At 34.9% G+C, this 12,184-nt stretch overlaps 1 protein-coding gene across 1 annotated transcript in view; it reads left to right on the top strand.

The window, feature by feature from the left end:
• LOC105621766 overlaps nucleotides 1-12,184 on the top strand; it is a 27,309-nt gene that overhangs the window by 9,438 nt on the left and 5,687 nt on the right. The window contains exons 10-15 of the mRNA XM_012203222.1: nucleotides 1,994-2,241; nucleotides 2,417-2,609; nucleotides 2,945-3,099; nucleotides 3,519-3,824; nucleotides 5,576-5,823; nucleotides 11,693-12,002. Of these exons, the coding sequence (XP_012058612.1) occupies nucleotides 1,994-2,241; nucleotides 2,417-2,609; nucleotides 2,945-3,099; nucleotides 3,519-3,824; nucleotides 5,576-5,823; nucleotides 11,693-12,002 (1,460 nt within the window). The remainder of the gene's footprint in view (nucleotides 1-1,993; nucleotides 2,242-2,416; nucleotides 2,610-2,944; nucleotides 3,100-3,518; nucleotides 3,825-5,575; nucleotides 5,824-11,692; nucleotides 12,003-12,184) is intronic.

Genomic DNA, 12,184 nt, shown 5'->3' with positions numbered 1-12,184 from the left:
GTGTGTTGTGTGCCTAGGGTAGCTTTGTACGCTCATTAATGCCACCTAGCAAACAGCGGATTTAAGCTTATACACCTAGTAAATTAAAATAATCCGTTAAAGGGATCGGAGCACAAGATATTCTTCGCTATTGTTATAAGTTACAAAACATTATATTTACTAACTAATTAAAATACAGACATTTCGACCTTTTATCAGGTCATTTTCAATGTTAAAACTATCGTCTACATTAAAACAATGACATACTAAAAATTCCAAAAAAGTCTAACGCATACAATATAAAAACCTCAATCCTAAAGCACCAACGTATGCAATCCGAAAATCTTGATATGACCGCAAGAAGTTATAGGATCTTGTTTTACACTTGTCAGTTTAAGAGTGAATCTCATTTTATTATACAGTATCAGTTAGCGATGATAATTTGTAATACTGTTATTTGATTTCTTCTTAAACTACAGATGTAACTTGTCCATGAAATCGTGATGATGTATTGCCATGTAATAATTCAAACTATTGAGAATTTACGTAAATTCAAATGTCGCAAGATTTGTATTAATACCTATATTACTACCAATGAAGATGATCAAAATTACAGCGTATAATAGTATATATAACATAGTATATATATATATATACAACAGTATTAAGATCAGAACTCAAAAGGTATAAAAAGTATCATGTTCTTCCGTGTTTCTTAACAACTTATTTTAAACTAATATAGACACAAATAATGAAAAAATCATCAATTGTGAGAAAGTTCGAAGGAGAGAGAAAAGATGACAGGAAATATTCAGGAAGAGGAAAATGCTTGTATAACGAGAGAGTATATTTCTGGTAACGATTCTCTCTGTCACTTTGTAAATTTCCATTCTTTTATTTTTTTATAAAAATCATCTCGGAAATTAGTTTTTTGTTATATGATGATTTCCTATCTAAAATTCTTGTTCTAATCAAAAATATAACCAAGTGAGATCCGATGATTAGATATCATATAAAAGCTCTGAGTCCTTTAATGAATTATTTTAATTTATTTTATTGAGCATTGATTTATTTTTTATTATATATTATTATTAAATTATTATATATTATTACATATTATTATATATTATTAAATTACAACTTCACATTTAATTACAATTTTCATGCAATATATTATTTTTTCATACATAATTATTCAATTATAATTTTCATATAGTATTTAATCAATTATTATTTTTAATTTACTTATTACTGTTTAATATTATTATTATTATTAATGTGAATATTATTTTTATATAATGAGTATTATATATATTTATATAAGTTTGTTAACATTATATTATTAGATAATTTGATTTAAAAATATACTCATTATAAACAATTTTCATGACACGACCGAATTTTTATTTTTATTTTTAGAAAAATTTCTGTAGCTTTATAAAAACTCAAATTTATAAGCGCTTTTCCAATCCACAACATGGCGGCGAGTCATGTGACCTGGAACCCACTACATCAAAGTCGACGCTAAGTGTCTATACTGTATGTATTAATATTGTAGTTCGAAATTAATTCTTGATGCTCTTGTTTGAAGAGCAAGAGAATTACATGATCCATGATGAAGCCATCTGCTAACTTACATCTCAGATTTAATATTGCTGAACGCAATCTGTCGGTTGTGTTCCAAATTTACTGCCAGCACTGCTACAGTTTACGTTACATGTACTATAGATTTTCAGTACTGGTAGTCAATTTTGGAACACAATCACGTGCGCGATCGGCAACTAGGCCGCTGAACCTCGAACAATAGTGGGGGTCAGTAAGTGGCGCCCTCAGGAATTGGCTTGAATGTGCAGATTTTTGCGAGCACTGTAAATCAACATGTGATAACCTTTATAGGATTTGCGCAGTCGAAGTTTTCTTACGCCTATGATTGATCCAACAAGAAAAAATAAATTAAATTAACTATTGCAATAATATAAACGGTCATAAACAAGATGTTTCGCAAATATTCCAGGTCCTATGGTGTGGTATCAAATGTTCGAATACGCGATCGGTCATTGGCTGCAAAAAGCTACCGAACACATGATCGGCTGCGTGCTCTGCAGTCCCGGATGCTTCTCGCTATTCCGTGGTAAGGCATTGATGGACGACAACGTGATGAAAAAATACACGACCAAGTCTGACGAGGCGAGACACTACGTACAGTACGATCAAGGAGAGGATCGTTGGCTGTGCACGTTGCTATTGCAACGAGGCTACAGGGTATGCACTGATCTCGTCACTACATGACTTCATCCCGTCTAATGTATATTATATTTAATTCATTGCGTTATAATTGATTTATTATTATTATATTTTGTTTTCATAACAGTTTTATTATATTAAATATAATTATTCATATTTTAAAATTTATCTTATTTTTTATATTACACTCCAGGTGGAGTATTCTGCAGCGAGTGATGCTTATACTCATGCACCGGAAGGATTTAACGAGTTTTACAATCAACGACGTCGTTGGGTACCCTCTACCATTGCAAATATTATGGATCTGCTGATGGATGCGAAACGTACAATCAAAATCAATGATAATATCTCATTGCCTTACATTTCATATCAAATTCTATTGATGGGCAAGTACTTCTCTCAATTCATTCTCTGAATTATATATCCTTCTTCACTATGTTGAATAGATTTCATTTGATTAAATCAGATCAAATTACAATTAAATATTTGTATAAAATTAAATGTTTATATGTCTTTATTAATTAAAAAATATCTAAAAAATATTAGAATTTAAAATATTAGAATATTTTAATTTTTGTGTTGTAATGCATATGATGTATCTAGAATATATTATAATTTTAAATATTAGGATATAAATATTTCGAATTTTAATTAAAAAATTCATCGATTAAAATATTGTATAAATGTTGTATGTAATATCTTTGTGCTTTAAATAAAACAGGTGGTACGATTTTGGGACCTGGCACGATCTTCCTCATGTTGGTGGGTGCCTTCGTAGCTGCTTTCAAAATCGACAACTGGACCAGCTTCTACTACAACATCATTCCCATCTTGCTCTTCATGATCGTCTGTTTCACCTGCAAATCGAACATACAGGTATTTCCCTTTTGATCACGTTTGTGTACAAGTGTCCATGCATATCCGTTTTATGTCGCACATTTTGTGATCGTCCTTCGCTCGTGGAATTCACTTTCATCAGAACCAGAATTCTTAATTATAATATCGCATAATAATAATATATCATAATAATATATTAATAATAATATATTCTTTCACGCAATGTCGATTAATTTTCCGTATAGCATTTGCGAACTTTTATACTACTCTTCAAGGAACATACCAAGAAAAAATAAAAATAATGACTCTTGATTACAAAATACTATTCACTATTGACGTTAAAAATCAAAATAAAATAATTTTAATGTTTCGTTAACTTTTGTGTGTTCCTTGAGTCGAATCCGTTCCAAAGATGCTTTCAAAGGAACGGGAAGGAATTAAATATGAGTGCTTTTCAGCTTTTATGCGCCCAGATCCTGTCGACGGCGTACGCGATGATCATGATGGCGGTAATCGTAGGTACTGCCCTACAGCTTGGCGAGGACGGCATAGGCTCCCCCTCGGCAATCTTCTTAATATCATTGTCGAGCTCATTCTTCATAGCAGCCTGCCTACACCCACAAGAATTCTGGTGCATCGTGCCCGGCATCATATACTTGTTGTCCATTCCGTCTATGTATTTGCTCCTCATACTGTACTCCATCATCAATCTTAATGTTGTATCCTGGGGCACCAGGGAGGTCCAAACGAAAAAGACCAAGAAGGTTCGTCAGTGTTGATCCTTTTTTTTCCATCCTTTTTTAAATTTATTTTTTTATTTTGACACTGAGTCGTAACTATATAAATATAATTCTGGATATAATTCTGGTGAATGGGGCTTTGAAATGGTGAAGGTTCAGGTTTTTGAATCCTCATTTCGATATTTTTTTTCATATAAACATCAGCGCTGTTACGAAAAATATTAAACACCACATATTTCGAATTCATTTTCATCACGAAATTATAAGTTGCTATGCAAAGTGAGAATAATTTCTCAGTTGCCAACTAAAAGTCTAAGTTTATTACAAAAATAATACTTTTTACACAAGAAAGGCCATGTTCAGTGAAAAAGAGTCAGTATCTTAATATTTTTATTTAAATCTTATAATTTTTAGTTCAATATTTATTATATTTTTTAGTTAATATTGTTTACCAAATAAATTAGATCTACTATCTCACGTTTAATTTTATTAGTAAAGCACTTAAAGCAGTTTTAATACTCTTCAATTCACGAGCCAGATGAGGCTGTATTCCGATAAGGAGATGATCTCATCGAGATTCCCTCGTTAGATGAATCAATCCCCAATCGTTTGCTTCATTATAAAAACGTCACGCTTCAGCTTTAGCTTTGCTTAACTCAGAATTGAAAAGCGACTAACGCACATGAAGGTTAATAGTCTTTAATGACAGGTGGTGGTAGCAGCCGCGATCAACACCATATACGCGATCGTGATGACCGTGGTGATCGTTGCATTCGCGATAAACATCATGCAGGACAGCGTAATATCGCCAAGTGCATGGTTTCTGTTCCTCATGTTGGATGAATTTATGATCGCGGGCCTCCTGCACTCGTACGAAATCAATTGCTGCACGATCTGATCTATTATCTGGTGCCCTCGATGTACGTGCTATTAATCACATATTCACTCTGCAATCTCAACAACATCTCTGGGGCACGCGGGAAATTGTAACAAAGAAGAGCAACGTGGTAATTAATCTCGTTCACTTTACTAATTCCAATTGATTTATACTGATTCGAATGTTCCTGTTTTTCGCTTTGTATATACATATGTTAGAATATTATTTATGCTTTTTAATTAACCCGTTAGAAAATTATGATTGAGGCGCGTCGAAAATTTTAATTTATTACTATCTAATTTTTTTGAAGTGGAATCTCACTCTAAAGAGTGATAACTGAGCCAATCTTGAAAAAAACTTGAATTTTCAGTTTTTAAGATTTCACTTTTTAAAGTGAGACTCACTATAAAATTAAGATTTCTACAGAGAATTAAAAAATATAAGAAATTAAAAGTTTTAAAAATTTTATTAATTTGATTCAATTAATTTTAATGACCTGCAATTGGTTTTGCAATTGGTTCAATTAGAATTGTAGAGTTCAGATAAAATTGTAAAGATATTGGATATATTATATAAATTAAATTAAAAATAAAGTTTGACGTATTTATTAATTTTATTAGATAATTAAAATTGAAATATAATTAAATATATAAATATAAAGCTAAATGAATATGAATTTAGAAAAAAGATTATTTATTACTAAAATCTCATTCCTCTAATGAAATATTTTTCTTAAAAGCAAATCGTTAGTGGATCGTTGCTTTGATTTATTAATATTATCTATTGTACTATATGGTATTATATAATCTGTTTAACTAATTTTATCCCTCACAACTTAACAAGAAACACACGGCGACTAAGTTTCCGTGTATTTATCATGATCATTCGTGCGATTCAGGAACTCGAACAAGAGAAACGAGAAGCAGAGGAGGCAAAGCGTAAAGCCAAACAGAAGTCCTTGCTTGGCTTCCTACAGAACGGCGCGGGTAACAATGACGACGATCAGGGTTCCATTGAGATATCGTTGGCCGGCTTGTTCAAATGCTTGCTATGCACTCATGGAAAACCATCCGCCGAGAAACAGCAGCTCGTAGCAATCGCTGAGTCGCTCGAGCAACTCGGCAAAAGGCTCGAGACTATCGAAAGGTAAGAAAGAAACTGCATAAGATGACATTTGAATTGACGAAAGATTATCGAAAATTAGAGTCAGGCGTAAAATGATGTCTTTAGAGAGATCTCGCAAAAGTGAAAGGCACTTCAGATTACAAAAAAAAGATTCAGAATTGTGCGAGTAATGTCTGAAAACACTAACACTAGAAAATATCAGAACTCTATGAAAATAGATTAAAAATATTTTTTTGATTCACATTGAAAAAAAATTTACTAAATCTTATTACTTATTTCTTTGAATAATACTAAATAAATATTTATTTATAGTAAATATGTTTATTTAAATTAATGTTTTTTCAATATATATAAAGCAATGTCATTACATTAATTATTTTTTATTTTTCTACAATAAACCTAAATTTAAATTTTAACCCGTAAGAAATTGATTAATTATTATAGTCAATTGTTCTAATATCACTGTATTTTAGTCAATACTATGTAAAAAAATGAACAAGAACATAATAGTTTTATTAGTGACCAAAATAATTTTGCTGATAAAAATATACAATTTGTGTAGATACTTGCCCACACTGAGAAGAAAGTTGTTAACTTGACTAAAATTATTTCGTAGTGATTTAGTAGTTCAAATATTTATATATTTAGGTTAACAAAATCATTTAATTTAAAACATGTTATTTATTTATGAATTAACAAATATTTACTTGAATTATCAAATTCATTTGCTTGACAGCCCATGACCGCTACATTCAGTAATAATTGAATCAACTAATTTTTTTGAAATAGCAATCTTTTTTTCTCATTGCAGTTATAGTTTAATAGTGTAGAAAAAAGGTCAAAATTTTTAATGAAAGGGAAGAAGTACTTGGACATATAAGTTCTTTATTTTTTCCTCCGACCTCGAGAGACATGATCTCTTCTCGAAGAGAAGAAAGCTGCCAGGAATTGCTCCACTGTCTCCCGGCCCAGCATTTTCTCCTATTGGCTCGCTCAGAGTCGTCCCACCTGATTGGTCTATACCACGTTGCGCGATCCGGCCAGCAATTCATATACGAACATGAACATGTCCGTACTTGCTTCCTGGTTAAATATTTCGGAAAAATTCCGCGTCATCTCTCTTCTACTACAGTTTCGGCCATAGGTCGTTCCGGCCGTCTTATAGCTAATTCTTACAAGTCATCTTCCACATTTTTAAAGTCGCTGTCTGCCGGTTGCGCCAAGGTTTCATGTCTTCTTCAAGATTTCATGACTACTTCCCATGTCCCTCAAAAGGGTCGTTGTGAGACCTAGCAACCTTCGTTTGCCACGACGTACCGACCATTTTTCAATTTACGAATAACACGGTAGGATCCTCTATATGCTGGAATCAATTTTCCTAGCTTCGAAATTTTTTATAATGAGGTCGCCCTCCGAGTACTCTCGCGCCTCTTTATACCTTTTGTTTACGTAAATTTCATTATACAAGTTCGCCTTTTCAATTCTCTCCGCTGCTCTCACTCGTATTCGTTCTAAATCTCTTTCGCCTTCCTTGTTTTCATTTTCGACGTACTCTCTAACCGCGTCGAACACATGTCCTCGCTGCGATACTCCGAACAATAATCGACTGGGGATTTCGCTCGTACTCCAGTTTACCATATTATTTATAGCGAACTCTATTTCCTCTAAGGATTCGTGCCACTTCTTTCCGTTCGTACAATTTACCTAGTGCCAATGCTAGAATTCTATTATATCTTTTAATCTGCCCGCTTGAGGCGATGTATTGTTGCAATCTTTACATATTCTATTTTAACTTCCTTCATAAACTCTTCAAATTCCTTTGACGTAAAATTAATTCCTCGATCGGATATTAAGGATCACGGTTTACTGTACGCACTAAATAATCCTTCAAACATCGTATTATTCACGGGAAGTTATAATTTTTATCGCATACAATTTTACGAATTTAGTAAAGGCATCTATAACTAGAAATATATACTTTTTCGTGGCGTTCGTCTGATCTACAGGACCAAAATGATCAACATTTCTCGTCGAAAAGGACGTTTCTCTTTAATATAGTATGCATGAAACCTTCGTTTTTGTCCGACAAAGCAATACATGTCGTACAATTTCTTATGAACTCGTTGACCTTGGCCTTCATCTTTGGGAACCAGTAGTACTTCCTGTAATAATGCTAATGTTTTATCTATTCCGAAATGACCAAAGTCACTATGATATTTGTAAAAGTCCTGTTCCATCGCGCGCGAGACAAGAAACAGAACTTTGTCACTCCTTTTACGATAGACGAGACGCATTTCAGGCTATCTTGTTCCTTTTCTAAACGTATTCTCAATTCTTTAATGATCGGATCTTGCAGTTGACAAACGGACAGTTCATACTCGAAAGTATTCGCTTCTATCACTAAAATTCCGCTCGACTCAACGCGTCCACATGTTGCCCGGCCTATGCTCCGTAGTCAAAATTTTGCAATTCAAGCGCCCACCGCGCGATTCGTGGATTTATCTCTTTTTTACTCAACATCATGACAAGCGCATTTCAGTAATTATCTTGAAAGAGATAGAAGATATATATACGAAATCTTTTTAGGGCGTATACTATGGCGAATGTTTCTCGTAGCTATGATAGCGCGATTCGATTTCCGTAGTTTTTCGAAAAATAGAAGATCGGATAAAAATGTCCATCGGCTTTCTGTTGGAGTAGTACCGAAACCCCGCGAGTGAAGTTGCGTCAGTGAAGTTCCGTCTCATAAAATCTGCACAGAGATTAACTTGCTTTTCAACAATTCGAATGCCTCCGTTTGTTTCCGGCCAAACTCAAACATCATTCCCTTCTTAATTAAATCATAGTAGAGGTCCCGCGATTACCGAAAAATTTTTTATGAATTTTCTAAAATAGAAGCATTTTCTAATATAGAGCTCGAGAAAACTTTAAACATCCTACATTTAGGGATCGAGAACTTTTTTACGGTCGCTATCCTGGAATCATTCGAATGAATACTCTTGGCCGACACGTATCCTAAAAATTCAATCTCCTCAAATATCAAATGGCACTTGCTCAGGTGCAATTCGAGCCGATTTTCTATAAATAACTTAAAAATACGTTCAAGCATTTCTAAATGCTTTTCTACAATCTCGGTGGCAACAAGGAAATCATCCATACAAGTCACGACATTACCGCTCTCAATTAAATTACTAAACTGCTGAAATCGAGTCGGCATGTTTTTCAATTCGAAAGGCGTAATAAAAGCAGTATATTTGGCGCTATATATCTTTCTCTATATATACGTGGTGAAATCCGTGAGATCTAGTAACATAAAATAATGCTTTTCTTGCATCTGTTCTTCAATTATCGGTAAATTGTCACGTGCAGTAATTTTATTAAGAACACGTTAATCTATGCATAGTCGAGATTTCCTTTTTCCATATCAACTCACAATCCTGGAGACATATTCGAAATTACTGGGACGAATACCCCGTTTTAACAAGTCATCTAGAATGGTACGACTTTTGTTTTTTTCATCAACTGATAATCTACCAGGTGCAAAGTGGAATTCCTTTTTTACATGTAATTTTAGTTCTGCTCTTACTTTAAGCTTCGGTGGCCTCGTAGTTTTTAAGTAACATGAACGAATCTTTTCTGTAAGTTCCTGATCGCGTACGGTAAATTCGGATTTATGTTAAATTTATCCATCTCATTCACGACCGTCTCACTCATGTCAATGTATAATATTTCATTCGCATTGTCCTCAACTTCCTTTGTATTCGCGCCATAGTAAAATCCAATTTTCTTAATCCTCTACTAAGCAACATGTCACATCACATAGTATGATTCGGTACGCATAATTTTAACTCGTTCGATATTTCGCCCTCAAAATTTATTCATGCGAACACAATATGATCTCCAACGCGGAGCTAATACCCTCATAATGCTCATTTTCAGCCTGCGATATCGAACCGACACAATTTAAATTTAATCAAGCTAATCGGACATGCGGTGTCTAACTGTGAATCCGCGGCGAATCTATACTCCAAATCGGTGGTATCTTCTCTATATTTCTACGCTTCATATATTCATTACTGTTCCTATTCTGCTCGATCACACTGGAAATCTGTGCCTCGATGTCCTTCCAGTTCGCCTCCGTGGATGTTACCTACTTCTTTTGAGAAGTCCAGTGACCCATCTCTCATTCATAGCACGAACCTGGCTCCCTCTTTAGCCTGCTGCAATCTCGTGAAATGTGTCCTTGTAATCTTGTTGTAATTATAGCACTTAATATCCTGCAGTCGTTCTTTCGGTTTTTTCACTTTGCCTTGCTGCTTATCATCATTGATTTGTTGACAGTGTCGATTTGGACGATTCTTGCTTTCGGATTTTAAGGTGATCTGCTCAAAAGCTCTCAGCAGATCTTCCTTTCTCTCGAAACAGTGCATACGCAGTTACCTCTCAGGAATCCCATCGATAATAAAATCTGTGAGTTCGTCCTCGTCGATCAGCACTTTATCCGCCAGTATTACTTTGTCGAAATAATAAATCGTTGAAGGATTCGTCGCTATGCCAGTTTTTTTTTTCAAAACGTCAACGCAATTCTAATTTTGTCGGCCGATGATCAAACATCCTCTTCATTTAAATTCCGTTATCGACATCTCCGCCAGACGTTTTGGCCTCGAATGAAACTACTGCAAAGCCGCTTAAATTTCATCCCTATCAAAATTTGCATATTATTGTCGTCAAATTGGTACGTAGCATGCATAAGCTTAAACTACTTTTCCCAGCTCCAGAACGTGTTTTCGGCGTGAATTTGTTAAGAAGTTCCCTTAACGCAGAAATAGTAGATCGTATTGTCGTCGGTAGACCATTCCTTGCCGACGTTATTGCTGGCCTACCTCTCTCGGCCCTTTCTAATCGTAAATCTTCTATTCGCCATAGCATAAGATCATTTTCGCTTCTCATACGCTCTAGATCTCTAATGAGGTTCACAATCACGTTCTCCCGAATTGCGTGATCTTGTCTCGTCACGTTGTCCGTCGGGATTCGTTCCTCCCCTCCTGCTGCTAATACATAATCCGACAGCTTGTCCTGAGTCGTTTGTTAATTTTCTTCCTCCATTTGCATATTTCTTACTATCTCCCTCCATGATCTATTTGGGTGTCATGTATAATCTTTTTAACAGCGTCACCTTATTTTCCGCTAGCGATAATTTTACTTCAGAGTCGCTTTCAATTGCGTGACTCGAAAGTCTTCGTCCGCCATAACTCGCATAGTCTTTTTTCACTCATCACCATTTCACTAACGAAATAAGGTTATATGATAATCATATAAATGTCCGTTCGCGAATCCCACGTCTGATAAATATAGCAGAAAGATTCAAAATTTTTTATGAAAAGGAAGATCTTGGATATATATAAGTCCTTTATTTTTCTTCCGACCTCAAGAGACACGATTTCTTCCCCAGGGATTGCTCTCCTGCCTCCCGGCCCAGCGGCGCGCGCCCTCCCGTTCTTTTCTATTAGTTCGCTCAAAATCGCCCTGTCTGATTGTCGCTCCATACCACGCGATCACTGCTACTGCGATCCGGTTAGCAACACATGTACTTGCTTCCTCGTTAAATCTTTCGGGAAGATTCCGCGTTATCTTTCTTTTCTATAATATAGTAATAGATTATTAATTAAAATACTGCATAGTCCATTTAATGACCCATTTTTGTTCAGTAAATAGATTCAGATTTTGCGCATCTTTTCGCAGTAACTGCAAACAAAGCATTCCCTTGATTGGAATCCTAAGTAGTTTTATTTAGTTACTGTAGACAGAGTTAATACAACTATCTAATAATTATTCAAAAATAAAATTTCTATCAAAGTCAATTTTGTGATTTTTTTTTTTTTTTTACTAGAGCGGTAGATCCTCACAGTCACGTTTCCGGACGAAGGAGAGCCTCTTCCGTAGGTTCGCGCACCGCTGATCACTTGGGTGCCATTGGCGAGGATCCCGAGGACGAAGAGGGTAGCGAGACAGAGACGGTGACCAGTCAGAATACCGAAGGTAATCGTGATGGCAGCAACTTCCTCTCGAGACCGTACTGGCTAACCGACGAGGGTCTGAAGAAGGGCGAGGTGGACGTGCTGTCGATGCAGGAGGAACAGTTCTGGAAGGATCTATTGGAGAAATATCTCTACCCGATCGATGAGGACAAAGCGGAGAAGGTAACACGACGATACACTGGGGCTTTATTCAATTTTTTCTTAAACTTGTTGAAAAACGTAAAAATACAAACAATTAAAAATAAAAATAGAAGATTTGAGAGGCCGAATGAAAATCTTCCCAGAGCTTCACTTGGCCTCTCAAATCTTCTATTTTTATTTTTAATTGTTTACTATGTTTTTAC

Source organism: Atta cephalotes, assembly GCF_000143395.1.
Source record: "Atta cephalotes unplaced genomic scaffold scaffold00037, whole genome shotgun sequence".
NCBI lineage: Eukaryota > Metazoa > Arthropoda > Insecta > Hymenoptera > Formicidae > Atta > Atta cephalotes.
This window is presented reverse-complemented; position numbering and strand designations above follow the sequence as displayed.